The sequence below is a fragment of the Molossus molossus genome, unplaced genomic scaffold (assembly GCF_014108415.1).
Source record: "Molossus molossus isolate mMolMol1 unplaced genomic scaffold, mMolMol1.p scaffold_m16_p_1, whole genome shotgun sequence".
Classification (NCBI taxonomy): Eukaryota; Metazoa; Chordata; class Mammalia; order Chiroptera; family Molossidae; genus Molossus; species Molossus molossus.
Window position 1 is genome coordinate 175,915,781 of NW_023425344.1, and position 22,555 is coordinate 175,938,335.

General features: G+C 37.5%; 1 protein-coding gene and 1 pseudogene across 11 annotated transcripts in view; both read left to right on the forward strand.

The window, feature by feature from the left end:
• The window catches only part of CDIN1 (CDAN1 interacting nuclease 1), a 211,445-nt gene that overhangs the window by 116,089 nt on the left and 72,801 nt on the right, over window positions 1–22,555 (forward strand). Inside the window, exon 12 of one of the 11 annotated variants that reach the window (XM_036266738.1) lies at window positions 9,568–9,659. The exons of 6 other annotated variants lie outside the window; for them this stretch is intronic. In XM_036266738.1, coding sequence (XP_036122631.1) covers window positions 9,568–9,640 — 73 coding nt within the window. In that variant the 3' untranslated portion in view covers window positions 9,641–9,659. Of the gene's footprint in view, window positions 1–1,655; window positions 1,855–9,567; window positions 9,660–12,386; window positions 12,634–20,311; window positions 20,331–22,482; window positions 22,505–22,555 lie in introns of those variants that run through there. 4 more of the 11 variants (XM_036266787.1, XM_036266814.1, XM_036266807.1 and 1 more) reach the window with 4 other exon arrangements.
• On the forward strand, window positions 6,682–7,284 carry LOC118633178 (annotated as a pseudogene).

The following is a 22,555-nucleotide window of genomic DNA, read 5'->3' on the forward strand; positions in this document are numbered from 1 at the left end:
ACCCTCAGCCCTACAGCCCTATTATTTACCCAGAGTATAATTTTTTTTGTCAGTCCAACTGCACACTCAGTACCTTTTCTTGGCTGTGTACTAGGTGTCTTATACTCGACATGTTCAAAATGAAACGCTTGACTTTCCTTCCCAAACTTGTTGACTACTTCATTTCCTTCCAAGTGCCACAAATGGCACCACAATTTGCCCGAATACTCCAGCCAGAAGCATGACTGTCATCTCCAGTCCATCAGCTGGTGCTTTCACCTCGATCTTCATCACATCTCAGATGTGCCATGTGTCATCGTGCTGTCACCTCAGTGGCTGTCACCACCTCTTGGACGATCACTGTACCCTCCAAACAGGTCTCCTTACGTCAGCTGTTGCACTCCTGTGTTCAGTTTTTTATACCCCAACCAGAGTGACTCCTGGAAAATAGGTCATTTTGTCACATTTCCCTGCTCAGAACTCTTCGTTGGCTTCCCATGACATTGCAAATAAAGTGTACACTCTTTACTGTGACATTCAGAGCCCTGCACGATCTGCCTCTGCACCCAGTTCCCTCCACACCCACCTCCTCTCACCTAACGTTCTCTCCCTCTCTTACACTGCTTCGGCCACGCGGGCTTTCTTGTCGTCCTTGAATCTGCGCTGCTTCTTTCTACTTCCAGACCCCTACTCTGGCTAATCCTTCTGCCTGGAACTTTCCTCACTTGGATCTCCTCTTGGCACATTCCTCACGGCATTCGGTCCCTGCTCGTGTTTCCCCTCCGTAGGGGACTTCCTGACCACCTCAGTCATCTCTTCCTTCTCACGTGGCTTTACTCCCCCCTATCTGAGTGAACGAATAGACTCTGCTTGGAAACATTTATATAAACAACAAATTGCTTGTTTGCATACAAGCCTTGCAAAGAGCTTTACCTTGTATATTGCTGTTTCTAATGACTATATGTGATGTGCCCCTCTTTCCTTTGTAATCAAAGCTTCAGAAATTTTCCCTGACATTAGTAACCTCGAAAATGTTTTAAATTTTGCGATACAGTCAGAGATACTGAGTACAGAGCATAAGCTGCAAGTAGGCCCCCATCCCTGGTATGAACCTTGATTAAATCGCTTCCAAAACTCTACTTCCTGGGGGTAAGGGAAATGAAGAGTGCCTCTGAGAAGCACTATAATATACACAGCCCCAAATTATATAGGGCTATAAATATAGTTGTATGGAAAATACATGTTTGCTTGTGTGTGTGTGTGTGTACACATATATCTCACATTCCAGTGGTTCTCAACCTTCCTAATGCTGCGACCCTTTAATCCAGTTCCTCATGTTGTATGTGGGCGTATCTGCATGTGGGCGGACCCGCCTGGAGACGGATAGAGGAGCAGTGTCTCGGTTCCTAAGACCAATTGGAAATACGTGTTTTCCGATGATCTTAGGCGACCCCTGTGAAAAGGTCTTTCAACCCCCAAAGGGGTCGCGACCACAGGTTGAGAACCGCTGCCATATACATAGGGCTATATATACAAATTGTATAAAACAACCTATTTCCTTATGCAATCGATAGCAAAAAAAAGCCGCCTTATTCTACTTCTCTAGTCAATGAAGGAAGTCCTTTAACAATTTGACTTATATTACTAAGTTTACTTTCATATTCACATGGGGACAGGTAAAGAAACTGATTCTACAATATGAAGCCAAATTATACACATGGGTTCTAACTTGTGGCCTTCTAAAGATGCAAGAGCAGACATCTGCTCACTTTAGTGGTTGGATACCGTGGATTCGTTTTAATGAAAAGACTGAGTGATCCTAGACAGCAGAGAGCCACCGGCAGCTACGCAGCGCATGAGCAGTGCCCAACAACCACTGATCGAGAACGTGGAAATCTCAACTGCAAGGTCAGCGCGCCACGTGCCATTTGGGCACATTCTGGTCCCAGTCATTCAGGGAATCTATTACAAACCAAGTGCACACCTCTCTGCTTCTCAGTGAAGATTTAAGCTGACTGACTAGAAAGACTAAGGAAAAGTTTTGTTCGAACATGATTTTCCAAAATGGAGTTAATAGTACATTCATCACCATATTCTGGTGAAGATCAGGTATTTAATGCATGCAAAGCACTGTCACAGGAAGTCAGCAAATATTAGTTCCCCTTTGTCTTTTTTCCCTGTATATCACTGTCTGATGGAATTCTAAGTAGACATTTTTAATTGCCTTGTTTGCCGGATAAACTCCTACTTGGCTAACCAAGCACTCAGCTTGGCTGACATCTCTTAGGGAAACCTTCCTGTAATTCCAAAATTGGGTTCCGTGCCCTTCCTTGTTCTGCTAATAATTTTATAGCATTCATCAAATATTGTAATTGTTTGTTTACTTGTCTTCCTTAAGAGTTTCATGTTATCTATATGTTTCATTCATCAAATACACAGAAGCTGGTGGAATACCCGGTACGCCATAAGCAGTCAGTAGATATTAATTGAATGAATGAATGAGTGAATGAATATATGAATGAATTTTCTGACATACGACAGACAATAACATTTCGAATCAACCATTAACGATTATGTCAAACACTGTGACATTATACTACAATAGGGCCAAAATTTTTTCTTGGAGAATGTTACTCAAAGGACAGTGAGAAAAATACCTCTTTTTTTTTTTTTAATTGAGGTGTAATTGACAGATAACATTATAGTCATTTCAAGTATACAACATAATGATTTGATATTTGCATATATTGCTAAGTAATCAACACAGTCTAGTTTGTTGACAAATATCAATGAATTACAATTTCTCAGAAAGATATTTGATTGCTATCTTCAAGTATATGCAAGATTGGGTGGGTGGGGAGAGCATATTGACCCATTTTCCAAATCCAGGGGGCTAAATAATTGTTGAAAAGATATCTCTTCTTGTGGGCTCACCAAAATAGAGTTATAGTATGAGTCACCTATGGTTCAGAAATGTTTCCCCAAACCAAACCAATAGGCAAATGATTGGGGGGCCATTCTAAGTGTGGAAACACAACCATTATGATCATACAGAGAGAGTGAGGGAAGACAATAGGATGTGTGTGACTCAGGAGCACAGTTAGCGTCAGGAGCCCAAGAATAGAGTCCACTTCTGAGATTGATTCTGGAATTATGGAGAGCAGGTTGGAATTGATGCTAATATGCCTTGGTGTCTAGCAAACTTCATCACGTATTAAAATCACATGGGGAGCATTTTTAAAATATTGATGTGGACTTGATCCCTGGAGAACTGATTTAATTGGTATGTGGTGGAGCCTGGACCTTGGGAGTTTTTCTTTTGTGTTTTAAAATCTTGAGATGATGATGCTAATCTGCATCCAGCACTGAAGCCAACTCCTTTCCCCGGCCTTGATTTGCCAGCTAGCCCTCGCATTCCTAGCCTGCCTGCCTCTAAACAGAGTTTTGGTGAGAAAAATAATAGCTTTAGTAAGGAATACTAGTCAGATCAGCAAACACTTCACAGGCACAGTGTTAGTCAGTAGGGACCCAGCCTCTACTTCTGAGGAGTTCGTGGTGAGGACTGTGGCAGTAAATTGCAAAGACAGAACCTGGGCCCAGGCAGCCCTATGAGCTCGCCGCCTGTGCTGTATACTCCACCATGCAGCTTCATGTCAGTCATGGTCATAAGTCTGTTACAAGAGACCTACTTTAATGGGTTTGCTAAGCTGAAGCCAAAAAGCTCTCCAGCACACTAAGCTTAGATATTCACCTTCATGTGGTTGGAGAAAAGGGGCCAGGTTTTCTCTGTTGTTCTCTCAAACCCTTATTCTCTATCAGATGCGGAGCTGAAGAATCAATATAAAAGCCTGTCATATATACCTGTACATCCAGTATATAGTAACCCTAATTGTTGGACTTGAAATTTACAAAATCAGAGGGGTTTTTGTATATGGTACAGAAAAAGTCAACATGTAAAAAAATAAGTCTGTTTTAATAAAGTGTTTTTTAAAATAGTTTTATTGAGATATAATTGACTAAACTGCCTATATCTAAAGAGTACAACTGGGCAGGTTTTTTTGTTGTTGTTTTTTTAGTTTTGAGTGATGATGGTTTTCTTTTTGTTTTGTTTTGTTTTTTATTAATTAATTTTTGTTACAGATGTTTCTCCTTTTTCCCTACTGATTCCCCCCTCCCTCTCCCTCCCAGCCCTGTCCCCAGCTTTGTTGTCCATGTCCACTGTTCATGCACACATGCATATAAGTTCTGTGGTTTATCTCTCCCCCACCACCCCCTCTTCTGGGGATTGTCAGTCTGTACCCCACTTCCACGTCTCTGGGACTACCTCATTCCTCAGACTGTTATGTTCATTATATTCCACAAATAAGTGAGATCATATGATACTTGTCTTTCTCTCTTTGGCTTGTTTCACTTAGGATGATACTTTTCAGGTCCCTCCATGTAGTCCCAAAGGATAAGAGATCTTTCTTTCTTACAGCTGCATAGTACTCCATTGTGTATATGTACCACCGCTTTTTTATCCATTTTTCTACTGATGGACACTTGGGCTGTTTCCAGATCTTAGCTATTGTAAATAGTGCTGCTACAAACATGGGGGTACATGTATTCTTTCTGATTGGTGTTTCAGGCTTCTTAGGGTATATTCCTAGAAGAGGGATCACCGGGTCAAATGGCAGTTTAGTTTTTAATTTTTTGAGGTAACACCGTATTATTTTCCATAGTGTCTGTACCAGTCTGCATTCCCACCAGCAGTGTACTAGAGTCCCCTTTTCTCCACACCCTCGCCAACACTTGTTGTCTGATGATTTGTTGATGGCGGCCATTCTGACAGGTGTGAGGTGATACCTCATTGTTTTTTCATTTGCATCTCTCTGATGATGAGTGATGTTGAGCATTTCTTCATATGTCTCTTAGCCATTTGTATGTCCTGTTTGGAAAGGTGTCTATTTAGTTCCTCTGCCCATTTTTTAATTGGGTTCTTTGTCTTCTTTTTGTTGAGTTGTATTAGCACTCTATATATATTGGAAATTAACCCCTTATCTGATATATCATTGGCAATTATGCTCTCCCATACAGTGGGTAGCCTTTCCGTTTTGATGATTGTATCTTTCGCTGTGCAGAAGCTTTTGAGTTTGATGTAGTCCCATGTGTTCATTTTCTCCTTTGTTTCTATTGCCTTAGGTGATGTATCAGTGAAAATTCTGTTGCGTACGATGTCTGAAATTTCGTTGCAATTGGGCAGGTTTTGACATATGCATAAACTCACAAAGCTCTCACTATGACAGACAATGAACATACCTACCGCCTCCGAGGGCCTCGTTTCCCTCTGGAGCCCTTCCTCTCCTTTCCTGCAGGCCTCCCTGCACCTCGGCAACCACCGATCTGCTTTCGGTCACTACAGATTAGTTTACACTTTCTAGTATTTTCTCTAAATGGAATAATACAGCATGTATTCTTTTGTTTGGCTTCTTTACTCAGCATAATTATTTCCATATTTATCCATGTAGTTGAATGTGTCCGTACTTTATTTTCTTATGGCTGAAAAGCATTTGAGTGTCTGTGCTACTATTTGTTTATCTGTTCACCTGTGGATAGACATGTATGCTGTTGCTTGTTCTGGCTATTAGTTATAAAGCCTCTGTCACACTCATCAAAAGTCTTTGTAGGCTTTTATTCCTTTTGGGCAAACACCTAAGTAGGAATGAAATGGTTGGGACCTGATCCCCAGTGGGAGGCATGCAGGAGGTGGCCAGTCGATGTTCTCTCTCATCTATGTTTCCATCTCTGTCTCCCCCTCACTTCCTCTCTCTCTAAAAATCAATAAAGAAAAAAAAAAATAGTGAATCAGTGATTGATTCTTGAAAGTCATATCAACCTTGCATTCCTGGGATAAACCCCATTTAGTTAGGAAGCAATATCCTTTGTATATTTTGTTGGATCTGATTTGCTAAAAATTTGTTAAGAATTTTTGCATCTATGTTCATGAGTGATAATGGTCTGTGATTTGTTTTTCCATCTTAAGCCTTTGTCTTGTTTTAGTATCAGAGCAATGCTGACCTCATAGTATAAATTGAGAAGTATTCCCTCCTCTTCAATTTTCTAGAAACATTTTTAGAAAATTGTTATTATTTCTTCCTTAAATGATAGATAGAATTCCCCAGTCAAACCATCTTGGCCTGTTTTCTTGTTGAAAGGTTTTTAACTACAAAATCAATTTCTTTAAAAGTTACAGGGACTATGACTGTTGAAGGGACAGCTCAGAAAACTGTTTATTATATAGTAAGGATCAGAAGATCTGATCCTGATTACAGAATCTTGGGTTGTGTCTCTCATCTCATCCTTCCAGACCATCCCAGAAGATCTATAAGATTCTATCTGAGAAAATTCTAGGGGTTCTTGGAAGGGCAAGAAGGAAGAGTATCATTTGTGGAAATAAAAACATAGTTGACAGAAAGTAGGGTTCTCAGACTTGTGGACAATCTAGCAAAGAAAACAACTTCACAAAACTAATTAGATGCAACATGCAGAGAAGTAAGATAAGAGGGGCCTAGTCAGAAAGAAAGACAGCGGGTCCACAGCAGAAGAATCTGGAACCAGCCCTCCCAGGAAAATGGGGGGAAGGAGTCGCTGTGCCGAGAACCCCCCTTCTGGATCTGTGAGGAAAACAAGAAAGATCAAACAGAAAACTCCTGGAAACAGAGATGGTGGCCGTACCAGTGAAGCCCCTCAGCCACCTCAGCAGAAGATGGCCCAGGCTCACTCACTGTTAAAAGTAAGGAGGTTTTTAAGAATAAAATGCTAGTGGAAGGGAAGATTCCTGAAGAATTAAAACCATGGTGTGTTGCGGACTGGGACTTAATTACCAGGCAGAAGCATCTATTTCAGCTCCCTGCTAAGAAAAATGTAGGTGCCGTTCTAGAAGAGTATGCACTGCAAGATATCTCAAGGAAATGTTGACAATAGGAATATGCAATGAATGAAGTCACTGCAAGAATAAAAGAATACTTCAACGTGATGTTGAGCACTAAGCTGCTCTACAAATTTGAGAGACCCCAGTGTGCTGAAGTTCTCTTGGCTCACCCTGCTGTACCATGTCCCAGGTTTATGGAGTATCACACCTACTGAGATCATTCATAGATATCGAAGCAATGTTGGCGTATGTGCCCCTTGATGAGAAGAGCTTTGCATTATTGTTGGGCTATTTGCATGACTTCCTAAAATATCTGGCAAAGAATGCTGTGTCTCTGTTTACATCCATTGATTACAAAGTGACTTCAGCTAAATTACCACCACAAAGCCCTGTGAGGATCTACTGACCACTCAATATTATGTTTGTTATCTGTAAACACTCTTTGTTCTTAGTCTTTTTGTGTGTGTAATTGATGTTCTTTAAAATTGTTAATGTATAACAGGGCTTATGTTTCAATTTTTCTGTTTTGCTTTAAACAGAAAATAAAAGGAATGCAAGCTCCTCTTTTCATTTCAAAGCTGCTACCACTGTATGCAGGAATTAGATGAAGAAGAAACAATAGAACGTGTTCTTGCCTAGTTGACAACATTGAATACTGGTGGTTGTATCCCTTTGACACTACACAGTTTTCTAATTTTGTGTTAATGCTACATGATAAAATATCCTGATTCCTATAGCCAAAGGATCAACTTAATATATTTACCTGAAAACCCATGCATTTCTGCTCTTCTTCTTTTTTAAAATTTTTATTTTTATTTTTTTATGGTGCTTGAAGTGAACCAACCCATCCTTTGCAAGTCTATGTATGTTGTTCCTTAGGCATTGTATCTTTGCTCAAATTGTTAAAGGATGGTGGTATTTGAATCTAATGTACATTCTTAACATGGTAGAGACAATGCATTATTGTGTAGCCACGGTTTTCTGGAGAAGTTTGCATTTTAGGAATTGTATTTAAGATCTTAAATAAAATGTGTTTCTAAATTTCAAAGCCAAAAAAAACCAAAAAAAAAAGATGGCATTCAAGTTACCTATTTTTTTTCCTTGAGTGAATTTTGGTGCTTTGCATCTTTCAGAGAGTTTGTTCATGCCCTAGCCCTCAGTAGTAGAGTGTCAGCCCACCGACCAATGAGTCACAGGTTCTATTTCGGTCAAGGGCACGTACCTCGGTTGCAGTTTGACCCGGCCCTGGTCAGGGTCATGCAGGAGGTGACCAGTCAATGTGTCCCTCTCATGTTGACGTTTCTCTCTGTTCCTTTCTTTCCCTCTGAAGATAAATAGAAAAATATCCTCAGGTGAGGATTAAAAAAAAAAAAATCAAAGAGTTTGTTCATTTCATCTAAGTTGTGGAATGTATTGTCATCAACTTGCTAAAATATTTCTTTATGCTTTTAATATCTGTAGAATCTGTAGTGATGTCACCTTTCTCATTCCTGGTATTGATCTTTTTGTTTTTTCCAGATCAGTCTGCGTAGAGGTTTATTAATTGTATTGGTCTTCTGAAAGAACAAATGTTTAGTTTTATTGATTTTTTTTCCTATTGTTTTTTTTCTCTTTTATTGATTTCTACTCTAATCTATATTATTTCTTTTCTTTTCTTTAGTTTTAGTTTTATTTGCTCTTCTTTTTCTAGTTTCCTAAGGTAGAAAGCTGAGGTTATTGAGAAGAAGCCATTCTTTTTTCCAATATAGGCAGTTTAGTGCTGTATTTGCTTTGAAATACTGTATATGTTGCATTTTCATTTTTATTTGGTTCCAAACATTCTAAAACTTTTCATTTCTTCTTTGACTCACAGGCAGTATGCTATTTTGTTACTAAATATATAGAAAATTTCTACATATCTTTCTGTTATTAGTTCATTAAGGTCAGAACCAAACTTGAATTCTTTTACGGTTATTGAGATTTGTTTTATGGCACACTCCAGCTGCCGGGTCTTCCCATTCTCCCCGCGGTGACCCCTGAACTCAGCGAGAGAACACTGGCTCCGTCTAGGTTCCTCCTCCCCACTTTGCAGCCTGGAAACTCTCCAGTTGGCAAGCTGGGGTTTTATTTCTCATCACTCAGATGTCACTGTTCCTTACTGCTTAATGTTTATTGTCATGTATTTTTGTTTTTTTTTTTATGTTATTTCCAACAAGAGGATAAATCCAGTCCTTGTTACCCCATCTTGTCCCCAAGTAGATGTCTCTCAATTGTGGGTTTTAACACATAATTTAACACATTGTAAGCCAATTTGTCTTGTTCAACATTAACCTTGTAATCTTATTTATGCTGCTTAATTTATAGACTTCATTGTCACCCTAAACAAATAGTATTAAACATCAACTATGAATAGAATAATCTGTGAGAGTACTGTGGAGACCGACTTCCTTTCTTTTGGTATCTCGCTGTCATACAGACATCCATATATTCTACCTCTGATTCTCCTAGACCCCCGAGAGTGGGACAGAATTTTCAGTCACTACTTTTTGCCCAACAAAAGGGAAGGCTTTTGGTATGGTTAAGGCCAAAGATTGGCCTTAACAGCCTATGGTTGTTAGGTCATCTTTTTTTTTAATTTTTTTATCTGCATAAAATTGCTTATATTATTTTTCTTTTTAATTTATCTTTATTGTTGAAAGCATTACAGATGCCCTCCTTTTATTCCCCGTTTCGATGGCACTCACTAAGGACTTCTGCTGCCTTTCGGACTAAGATTAAGCTGGCCATCTTCGGTGAGATAGAGCCCTTTTAACAGCAATTATTCCTTTCCTCTCCCTCTACATGTAAGAGACACATTTCTCCAGTTTTTGTTTTTTGTTTTAGTATCTTCTGCTATTAGACATCATTCAAAAATCTCCTGGGATGGGAGACCTATCGGTGATGAGGCTGCATTGCCCTGGTTTGCCCTTGATCATTCCCTTCTCACACATGGGGAACATGGAAAAGGACTCACGGATACAATCTGTGTGTCCCATACTCTTCTCATAAAACAGAAATCTGTATGGGTACACAATAGCAATGGTCAGCATCCTTTATTTCTAATCGACTCTGGAAGTCATGTCTGTGTAAAAACTAAACTTCTGTGAACTCCATTTAAACAGTAACACGAGCCCTGGCCGGTTTGGTTCAGCGGTTAGAGCGTCGGCCTGTGGTCCAGAGAGTCCCGGGTTCGGTTCCCACTAAGGGCACGTACCTCGGTTGCACTTTGTCTCCGCCCCTGGTTGCGTTGTGTGGGTGGCAACCACTCAATGTGTCCCTTTCACGTCGATGTTTCTCTCTCTCTCCCTCCCACTCTATCCGAACAAAAACCAAAAAAGTGTCCTCGGGTGAGGATAAAATAAATAAATAAATAAACAGTAACACGAGGCACTTATATTCTTTTGTGTATTTCTTGCTCCCTTGTTTACATTCTTCGTCTACTCTTATGATATGGGTGAATTTTATTCTCTTGTTTTACTCCCTTTCCAACTTTAGTCACTGACACTGAGATGTTTCCTGTGGGTTATTCACCCTTATTTTCTCACAAGGATTATACCGGGAAAGTTAACCTCTTCCAGCTTCTCCTTATATATTCCTATTTGCCATTTTCTTCCCCTTTGTCACTGGCAGCTTTACTAAGCATCACCTTCTCCCCATTTTTAATTTAGTCCTATAGCATCCCTGATGGCTCATTTCAAGTAATTATAAATTCAAACTACATGCAAAATTTCTATTTCGTAAAGGGGACATTTTTTTAATTCATAAGGCTCATCAACTTACATAAAAATATGAGGCTTTCACAGTCATCCTTGATAGCTTCAGCTAAGATGTTTTCAGAGTACTCTATATTGACTAGGAGAGTGGTGAAATGAAGTCACTGGCCATGTGCATAGGCCAGGTATGTAAAGCCATATTGAACCCATCACTGGACCAAAATATTCCATCAGCCCCATTGTCTTTCACTGTGTTCATGTGAAATGAATATTTTACCACCACATATCCCTACTTCAGCATGTTCTAGCAAAGTGGTCCACCAGTAGTCACATAGACATATGATTGAATACAGTAGATATTTGGTTCCTTCTCGGTACAGGCAGCATATGCATTTCAGAGCATACAGTGATGAGTAAACTCTAACTTGGCCTTCAAGTCATGTAATTCAATCTAATAGGAAACAGAGCTTGTTCATAGCTTACAAATGTAACTAACACTGAGCACCACCTGTGCTCAGTGCACTGGCTGAAGTCCTCTTTAATCCATGTATTAGTCCTATGAGGGAGATACTAGTATTTTGTCCTCATTTCATATGAGAAAGTTGAGGCATAGAGAGGTTAGGTGCCCAGGTTAGGGTCACTTGGGAGTTGCATTTGCCAAGCAGCTTGGAAAAACAGCCGAAAAGCCAGGGGAGATTTTTAAGTAACAGAGTGGCATAATCAGGACCTAACTTTAGAATGGACCTTCTGGTAGCAATGCTGAGAGTGGACAGAAACAAGAAGTTGGGGCTGGGAACACCATTGCTAATGCAGCCATTCATATTAAACTAAGCCACTAATTCCCCAGTGATGACAGCGGTGGGGAAATGGGAGGCGACTGTATGGACTTGCAGAGATAATGGCCCGGGTGCACAGAACTTGGCATGCAACTCAGTGTCGTAGTGGGGGTGTGGAACAAAGATAACTGAGGTTGTGATACTGATGATGGGGACAGCAATGATGCTATGAAAGAATGGAGAGCAGAAAATAATCTAGGTTAGTGATCACTTCAGCTGCAGTGTTTTGAGATGTCCAAAAGCTGCTGGGTTGTTCAGTAGGAGTCCACGTGGCGGATCAGAGACAGACTGATTCAGGGCTTATCCTCAGTAGGAATAAGTGGAGCGAGTTTGCACAGAGGGGGGGGGGGGGGGGGGGGGGAAATGCCTGTAGTTATGGACAGGGAGAGAAAGAAGACAACTGTGATATGACAGCTATAATGAAGTTTAGAGAATCTGTTAACAATAAATATTACTCTCCGAGTGAATAAAATTATTTCTAAATTTACTGACTCTCAACCTTCATCTCTCACATTTAAACATTTATAGAATAATTGTAGTCTCATTGCCTTGCGTCTGATCATTTGGAGTACTGATAGTTAACCCAACATCAGTGTCCAGCGTGAGTTACACGGGTTTAGAAAGTTGTACCAAAATGTAGGAACCCGGACCTTTTAACAATCACACTTGAAAGAAACCTTGGGAGTTGCATTTGTCAAGCAGCTTGGAAAACCATTCATGCGTACCCCACGTCCAGATCTCCATCGGCAGCTCAGACGTAAAGGAGGGAAAGGTCATTCTTCTTCCTGTGGTGTGATGGTTTGTTGACGCATTTTGACACCCCAGTACAATGCTGAGAGGGTCTGACCTTCCTGCCACACCGAGGGACTCAGGTTTGGGCAGGTTACCTGATACTCGTTGCATGTCTCTCCTTGCCTGTCTTCTTCACAGATAAACACACTCGAACATGAAACGCCGCTTCCTTCAATACAGAGACACTGAAAAATGGAAGTGGACAGAAATGACTGCTGAAAAGCTGACTTGGAACTATTAAGGCTTCTAATTAAAGAAATTAAATTCATTTTTCAAAATGATAAACACGCAGTGCTTGAAAGAGAAAAACTAAACAAATGAGGAGCTCTCTATGCTGTTCTGCAGTCTTCAGCTTTGTGATAGGAACCGATTCTTTGTAGTTCGGGTGTTTGAAGATTGCCTCTAAAGAGCGGAGTTAGTGTACATAAAGGTAAATCTTTGATAGCTTTTGAAGTAGTTGCCTCAGAGGTGTATCATGTGTTATGAGCTTGAAGAGTCGGGTGGAGGGAAGAGAGCTATCGAGAGAATTTTCTGTCATGTTTAAATATATTATGTTAGGTTTACTTATTGTGAAGTGGAGCTTTGACTAGTTACCCATATGATTTCTTAATGTGATATCATGGTGTGGGGATGGAAAGAAAAATGTTTACCATTAATGAATTTTTAAAATATAAAAGTAGTAGGCTGAGTATTTATTCATCAGGAGTAGCTCTTCGGGAAGACCTTCTTGCTGTCTCCACAACTAGTAAATATAAAAGAAGTGTAATAATATTCTCCAAGCACCTGGGGCACTTTGCAGAATGTAGAAACATTTATGTATTTGTCATAATATTGGAAGAAGGACTATTCGAGTATTTCAGTCATACTGTTTCCAAATGTGATAACTGTGCTAAATTAAGATGCTTTTCTCCAAGATAAGTATTTTAGTGGCATGCCTAAAATTAGGACTGAAATTTTGAAGTCCTTGGTTGTTTAACTGTTCACGTATCTTACATAATCTCTGAACTTTCCAGTAGAGTCCTGGACATCATACACCTTTGTTTGAATGGTTTCTCTTTCTGTTTTCTCCACCCTTTCAAATGTCGTCTTGTCCCTGGAAACCAGTCCTCAGTACAGACAAAGCACTTTCAGCTCCTGTCTATGTTACCACAGGCCTCAGCTCCAGTTTCCTGGTGTCCCTCATTCCGATTAGACCTCCGAGTCTGTGCGCTCTGAGAACTGACAGGCCTGGTCCTGCTCTGCCAGCCCAGGGCCTGGCCACACGCACTCCACCGCGCCTCGGCGTGGCCACCCCACACGCCTCGCCTTGCGGGATTTATGTAATTTTTAATTGACACCTATATTCGACATTACAGATGTACTTCTCAATGTAGAGTCTTTATCTACATAGGAATCGTTGAAAACCGCTTTTCACGTAACTATTACATGGATTAATTTTACTTAACAATGACAGGTTTTCCTGCTGAAACTCAAGTGGTCAAATTCTTTTCTCTTTTCTCATTCTTCGTGTAATACTATAATCCCCCACTCCCACCCCACCCAGCATCCAGGTACGCAGGTGCATCTGTGCGTGCATCCGTGTGCGCTCACGCACACACACACACACATTCACACACACTCACACTATTGTCACTAATTGCTTCAGTGCACAGCAAATCTGTTTGAAATGACAGGGAAAAGGTTAAGTCCTGATGATGTTTTTACTGGGTTTACCAGTGACTTAATGTCTACACATTTTTTTTTGTCTAAATTCACCCCTAGGTACATAGGCATAGATTAACCCAATTGTTTCTAATGTTATGGCATTTTATATACATCTTTTCCTCAGAAAGTACACCGCGAAGTTCTCTTATTCTGCTAAGTTCTTGGCCTTCTTTTATAAATTCTTGATAAAATTTCTTTCATTGTGGTGAGAAAAGATATATATTCTATCAATTATTTAAAAAGGCAATAATTTATTATAATTGATCATAAATGTCAGGAAGCAAAGACCCAGCTGAAGCGTGTTGTCACTTATCATGCTGTTTTTCTTCTAATTAGTTCATTTACATTTCACAAATTAAGGGTAAAATTCAGACAGAAGATAACATCATAGGTTTAACTGACCTATACTTGTATCTGCCAAATTTAAGTTAATTAGAAATGTAGATGCTGTTTGTTTTATCTGTCAGAAAAGCTCATCTTTTTTCTTCAAAAAAAAAAAAGGGAGACACACTGTTTTCCCCCTCAGCATTTATCATCTAAATAATAGTCTTGCCAAGATGGCAGCCTCATAATAAACTCTTTTCAGTGGAGTGATGGGTAATGAAGCTTGCTTGTGAAGGCAGCGAAAAATGTTGTCTGGCCAAATGCATGAATATGATGGCTAGAGAATCAGTGGACTTTCTCAGTCATCAATCTTTTTAGTAGCCTCTTATACATCTGAATATTTTGATAGATGATCTAATAATTGAGTTATCTATCTTTCTAACTATCGGAGTTGCATAAAAATTATTCTCACATGCTACTGAATATTAAATGTATTAGGCACCCAGTAAATTTTTCATAAAAGGGCCAAAAGGTGAAAGATTTTTGTTATTCTATAAATACCTCTTAATATATTGAGTGTTAAGGCCTCTGAAATATTCAGTTTTTAATTCCCTCTGTGAGAAGCAGGTATATGCTTTAGGAGGACATGCCCATCATAAGTAGGATATATAGTTACCATAGCCAGTGAAAAGTAAACCCTGGTAAACATGTAGGTGCAACTCACTTGTGCAAATGGAATGGCCTTGCTGGTCCAGCACCAGGAGCACATTGAACGTAGAGCTGATTTTCCATACAAGAGGCACAAAAGGAGATCGTGGTGATTTTATTGTACCCATCATTTGAGAGGAAGGTGATCCTACCAAAAGGGGAAATTTGCATATAGGCTGCCAGCCTAGCATTTCACCTGACGACACAAACTGTCCACGTATTCCCTTAATGCCTAAGTAGTCCCTTCCTCCCATATGGCTTCGTATGGTGTTTTGTTTTGTTTTTGTCATATACCACTCCGACTATTAAAAGCTTATCAACAACAAGTGTGCTTCACAAGGATTGAAAAGCAGCAGGAAAAATTAGCAGGAAACAGATGGGTTACATAATAGGTTTTCTCCACCCCCCTGCCATCCACACTTCTTCAAGGTGACCTTGCAATGATGACTGCCCAGTAACCAACGTTAAAGTAGTTCTGCCCTGGAAGATTAGGCATTTATTTGCAGGTCTGAAGGGTTACCAATCCTGTGCTTCTTGAAAGGCACTCAAATGAGCAGGGCCTTGTAAATTGGATTTCTATTAGCCGGTCCTGATGATGGCTCTTCATCAGTGGAATGGGGGGAAGCACTATCAATAGCTCCAGCTGTAAATATCTTTGTCTTTTTAATGTCACACTTACTTTTGGTCTCTCGCATCCAAAATAGTGATGAATGCTAAAATCACCAGAATTAATTGTGTTTAAAGTTTTAAAGAAACCTTAAAATATGGACAACAACTATTTTTAAATGCCTTTCAACTTGAAAAGGGTTTGGAATGAAAATCAAAGACACAGTGGTCAGAAACAAATATGGTAAAATGTCCTAAACCTTGCTCGCCTGGTAGATCCTAACATTGATGGCAGCTCACACTTCTGCTCTTTGTAAATGTGTGGGATGATAGACTTTCTTTCTCTTCATTTTCTGGATAGAAAAATAATAATTGAGAAGGCTAACACTCCTCCTATGGGTTACATCTGGAGAATTATTACTCTCTGGTAGTCTGCTCTTTTCTTGGTTTCCAGAATTTTGCTTCTATAATTTGAAGTGGGAAAAAAACAAAAACAAAACCCTGGTATTTATTATATTGTAACAACTATAGTTAGTCATTTTTTAAACTTTTAGATATCTGTTTAAAATTACACATTTAAACAGTTTGAAGTGACCCTATTGGGGAAGTTTTAGGGGAGGGAATCGTCTTTTCTTAATCCCAGTAGCAAACATCTGTGTCCTCTCTCGTCAGTCTTTTGATTAGCATGGCCTCATCCATCACCGGGCTTTGATATGAACACCAAGAAGTCATGTCCTTTGTTTTCAATGATAAATATGCCTTTGTCATGAATACTCATAGGCAGCCCAGGATTTACATCTGAATTGTCAACGTGTAACTGCCCAGCTCTTGTGATGAGTGATATTATTAGTGAAATAAAGAAGTTTTTAAATTTGTCTTGAGTAGGCCTTAGATGGAGACATTACAAGACCATGTGGGTCGTGATGCTGGACAAAGTGGTCCCTTCCCCACTACGTGTCTAAGATTTGTCACTTATCAGTGAGAGCGATCTGCGGGAGGTGCTCTGGTAAACATTGTTACTTGAGTACCTTCATTCTGTCTCTTTAAGTTTTATTATTTAAGTTTGATGGCCAGTAGTTCTTATCAACACCAATACTATGTCAAGTAGCAGGCTTCTGGTGGGAAAACCCCCAGTATCAAGATTTATTCAGTCTTGCTATTATTGCCAAAGACACTATTTTTATAACTTTAGTTTCGTTTCAAAGTCTTTGTCAACTATCTTTTCTACATAAGTTTCTTTGACATCTTTGTCCTCACAAACTTACATCTTCTCAAATGTACTTATATATGTGTATTTTATATAAATACATTGACATACACATGGTATCTACCTGCACAATTTTGTGTTAATCAAAACCCTTGGAACTGTCAAGTTCAACTGTAGTATTTGACTCTTCTACTAAGAAATTAGAACCATTAAAATTAGAAATATTGTGAAGTTTTGGTTTCCTGTTGTCTGCAATGTAAAAGAAGATTTCAACTTACAAATATTTACCTTTATTATTGCTACATTATTAATAGACAAATGTTTTTAAAGTTTCATCTTGTACATCAAATGTTTTACGTTGGTAATGAGTAGTATATTCTAATATGTGTATAAAAGATACTCTATAATGAATTAATAATTTAACAATTAGTAAGTTCAACAGATGTTGAATTACCTTTTACTTGCTTTGTTTTCATAATCTCAACACAACTGTTTTAAAAGTAGAAAGAATAAGAGTTCTCATTTTTGCTTTTTCAACTGGATTGATTGGTTGAATTATCCAAAACAGCCTTTAGCTTAGAATGTTGGAATTTACAAGAAAGTTAAGCTATAATAATTTGATTCGAAATCTATTTATAAAATTAACTTTAGAATGGTTTCATCATTTTTACAGTCCCACTTAAATTATGTTTTATTTGGGGTCATATTCCTCACCCCACAAATGTATTAATCTTGGGTTCTCTTTGTTTGGATTGCGTCAAAACTGAAGTGTAGCAATTATTTTTTGAAAAAATATTTCTTGATTGCCCAAAGAAGTAGTTTTAAAACCAAAAAAGGGGGGGGGGGGCTTGATTAAAAGTTAACCCTTAGTATCCAGGGTTTTTGTTTTTCTATTTCTTTTTCATTCCTTAGTATTTCCTAAGTCACCTGTATCGTGGAAAATGAGGTCTTATTCATGTTTGTTTCCCAACAGAAAACAATTGCTTAGCAACCCTACAGCCCAATCCCATACATTAATTGAGATTTTTGCACTGTAATGTGTGTCTGAGTTGTTGAGACCCTAAGGCTCTCACCCAACTTGAACACAACGATGCCAGTGAGCTTCTGTCCAGAGTTAATCAGCTGCAGAATTTGTAAACTGCACATGTGTCAAAGTTGAAAATGTTAGCACTCTAATAGAAGCTTGAAAAGGTTAGATCTGATAAAAGCCGTCAGCAGTTAAAGAAAGTGATTTATGGGAATGTAATGACACAAAATGCCTCATTTATCACTCATATATAGATAGGTTAAGGTTCCTGTGTCATACTTTTAAAAACTTGACCACTTCGAATTGTCAAAATAGGTACTTAATTGCCCTTCATCCTTTTCATTTTGAATTTATTTCATTTGAGTTCGGTAATTTTATCTACGATCACTTTGCTGTCATTCACTTCATATGGTTCCATTTAAAGTCATTCATATTTTGGATTTTCAAAAACTGTACATCACTGATCTTTTTGAAGTTTTATTAGCTAAAGCTGTTGCAGGGAAAGAGTAAGCCAATCTTATATATGTTCATTTACATTTTTATTTAATACACATACCATGGAAATATGTTAAAGTTTAATTTTCTCTCTTCTAACACTTGTAATTTTCATCAGTATTTGATAATCCTCTAAATTTTCTGTACATCTCTCCTTAAAAAAATGAAACATGAGATTTTAAAAGAGTCATCAACGGGTTTACTGTCCTAGTAACTCAACTTAATATTTAAGCTTCGCACAAATTAAATTTAATGAAAACCTGCCTGTCTGGTTCAATGATCCTTTTTTAAAAAGGATGAAAACAAAAGTTAAGAGACATGCCAGCTTGTATTTCTGTCCCAGATTGATTATAAAACAATTATTTTTTATACATTCTAAGAAAAGTATTCATAAACTTGGAATTGCTAAACATCTATTTGTTTATTTATTGTCATTTAGTTTATACATAAATATATAACACTATTAAATAAAACCTATTTTACTCACTGCAAATATATCAAAATTATGTTACAACACACAAATTTTATGAATGATTATTACAGTTTTAGACTCTTTAGTATGAAGGGTAGAATTGTTCAAGGGCTTCTTGGCAGTTCTTCAGATCATGAAATAGGCAGAAATGTCTCAGGGTTTTCCCCTTTGCCCCTCTATGGCCAAAAAAATAAATTTGAACATTTTGACAGGTTTAGTCTGCAGCCAAGGATCGCACTTTCTCCAGTGGGGACCCCAGGCTCAGTTGAAAAGAGATCAAGGCAGTTTCTTCCACAGGCAGAGGCATGAAGACGAAGGGGAAGGGAGGGATGTCCTAGAAACAGAGCCGTAAGAGGCATCACACCAAGTGCAGTCGACCTGGTTGCACCTTTGATTCTGTTACAGAGACTAGAAGAAATAAATAAATTTTTGAGATAGTCACCGAAAGTTGAATATGGATTGGTGTGGATTCTTAACATCCAGAAATACTGTTAATTTTGTTAGGCTTGGCTGAGGCAGTGTGGTTATTTAAGAAAATGTCCATTTTTTTTAAAGTTACACATTTGAGAATGCGTAGAGGTGGAGTGACTGGAGGCCTGGGGTCTCTTTTAAAATGTGGCAGCAAAGTATGTGCTTGAGTTGAGAGAAATTTAAAAGAGGAGGAATATAGAATCTGGAAGCTGAATATATTGTGGGGGAATCTTTACTATTTATACATTAACAAATTTTTGTAATAAAAACCAAAAAGTAAGGGAAATTGTTATATCCATCTTGTCTAAAGTATTGTTTTTTAGTGTAAAATTATAGTGTCTTATATTTTCTAATATTTTCATGTTGCCAGTCTTAATTTTAAATCATAAGGTATAATCTAAAAATGTTTTTTTAATCTTCAGAGTTTACCCCAAAAAAACATTTAATTGGCTAACATCAAATTCAGTTACAGTATTTTAACTCAGTAGCAAACTGGTATCTTCTAAAGTATAGAAGGACTAAGAAATTGTACACATTTATTCAAAATATGACAGAAACCTATTAGCATACTTCTTTGTGCGCTAAAAAGTATCTTGCATCCTCAAGTCATTTTTTGTTTATAAAGATTGTAATTGGATAATTTTAGTCCTGTATTTTATGAATTTTTAAACATCTGTCTTATATTTTAAGCTTTGTTTTTCTGTCATTGTTTACAAGATCATTTTCTTGAGTTGCAAATGTGATTTCCCAACTTGAGGAATATTTAACTAAATGTATTTCCTTTTAGATGTATACCTGTAAAGAAAAAATTTGTGTATTTTTAAATTAAAATGTTAATTCTTCTATGATTTAAAAGTCTGTTTATTTGGCTGTCTTTAGACATGTATTCAGTATTTTTATCTGTAAACAACAACAACAAAAATCTGAAGATTTCAAACTCTTAAAATATACCTTGATTTGGAGACAATGTTTCCTTAATATGAATTTATCATTGACCCTATTGGTAAAGAATATTTAACCAAATGCGTTGTATTTTCCTATTTTTACAGATAATTTACATGTATCAGAGCAACACAGGAAGCCTCATTTCGATTTAACCTTCCAGACCGTGATCATTTTATCTGAAGGAGTTTTGTTGTTATTTTTTTCAAATCCATGATTAGGAAAAATTCTTATCATATGTGTTTATATAATCATGGGAGTCAAAATTGTCTCAATCTATGAATCTTAATAGTTTGCTCTTGTAACAACTATGAGGAAATGTATTAAAATGCCTTAATTACAGGGCAAGAAAAAGAGAAAGCAAAAGCCTTTTAGCATATGATCTTTCAATTGTTCACCAAAGGATAAAGAAAGCATTCAAGCGTGGTTTCAAGAACTGTCAGCAATAAGATAATGCAATGTACTTTATAGAGCCTTAAAGACCTTTCTGGGAAGTAGATTTAATTAAAAAGTAAAATAGACTCTTCATTTTAAAGAAATCTTTAAAATGTTATAAAATTTCATATAGTTAATATGGGTATTTATTATCTTCTTATCCCATATGAGAAAAAGCCATCCTGGAAGCTATTCTACTTGATTCACACAGTGATGGATCTTATAAATATTTTTCTTTAGGTTTGATTTAAGAGTGAGAATTCTAATGCGTTGTAGTATATAATAGGTTTAAAAGGCCTTCTCTCTCTGAGGTGTGTACGCTGATGGAATCTCACGCATGTTAGGAACATCCGGTAGTCTTCCCGCTACTAACTGAAGCCCTTTTACCCACATTGAAGTTCAAAAGATCAGAAAAAAAGTGATTTTTGCACTGTTTATCTTAATGAACATGTTCACATATACACTGTTTTCTTTTAGCACAACTCCGATTCTGTGTAGTGGGTATAAGGAGTTCAGAGGCACTTCGTTCTTTCTCTTTAACTTTCATATTTTGGAAAAAAACAACAAAAAAAGACTCATTTATTTTTTTAGAAAAACTCCAGCCTGTTCTTGGCAGCAGCCTGCTCTACCTCTGTCAAGATCTGGGGTGCTAGTCTGCTCTTACCAAACACGCAGGTGTCAGTATTTACAGGCGACTTCCTCGCACCAAATGTATTCATGTTTAAATTGTCTTCCTTTGAGGACACCAGTCAAAGACAAATCAATCTCAGAAGAGTTGTGTTTTTAAGTCATTACTCTTTCATTGAGAAACTGTTTCCAGTGTTGTTATTTTTCCCCCCAACTAATCAATAACCAATGTGTTCAGTGTTCACATTAAAAAAATAAACAAAGATTAATTTTGCAGTGTATTTAAAGACTTTATTAAAATCTACTTAAAATGGCACTATAGGACAAAAGATGCATAGTACGGGGACTTGTTTCAGTTTAGCTCACACAGAGATGTAGCCTCTAAAAAGGTCTGCTCTGCATTTCCATTAACTTGTTTAAATGAGCATTCTGCAAAAGCTACTGCAAACTACTTCGTTCTTAAATAGTCATGCAGTAGATTGAGTAGTACTTGAAGATTTGTTGCATTTTGACTGTAGCAAAAATAATGTCTGCATGATAATGAGTATATGATTTGCATGTGCGTTGTATAATTCACAGTATACATATGCATTCATCATGTTATTCTTTGCAATATGATGAATTATGTCAGTTTATTGCATATGTCTGCATGTACCTCATCTCTTAATTAAAGCATTAATCACTAAAATTACCAAAGATACGTAGTTTTACTGTACTTTTAAAATTTAACGTTGATCTTTGCATACTAATACACATATTATTTCTAATTGGTAGACTCTACTAAGACATTTTAAGTAAGGATTTCCATGTTATGGTTCTATCATATCAATTATTTTAAATATGCTTATCTTTATACTTACAACACACTTTTTAACCATTTTAAATCATTTTTATTTGAGATTAATTTTTTAAATCACTAAAATTACCAGACATACATATATGCATATGTATGCATATTAGATGATCAACTTTAAAATGTAAAAGACTATATATAGTCTGTCAGTACTTTTAAATTTTAAAGTTAATCTTTCATAGATATATACATTATTTCTAATTGGTAGCCTATGATAAGACATGTTAAAGTTCCATGTTAAGCTGTTAGCATATCAATTTTAAATATATTATCTTAATATATATTTGTCACACCCTTTACCAATCGTGTTTAATAATTGTTTCTTTTATTGGAGATTAGTTATACTTGATGTTACTTTTCCAGCACCTAGTATTTGTTCATCTATAAGCAATGAACGCTTGCCGATCACGTGGTTCGATCCTGCGGAAATGCATAC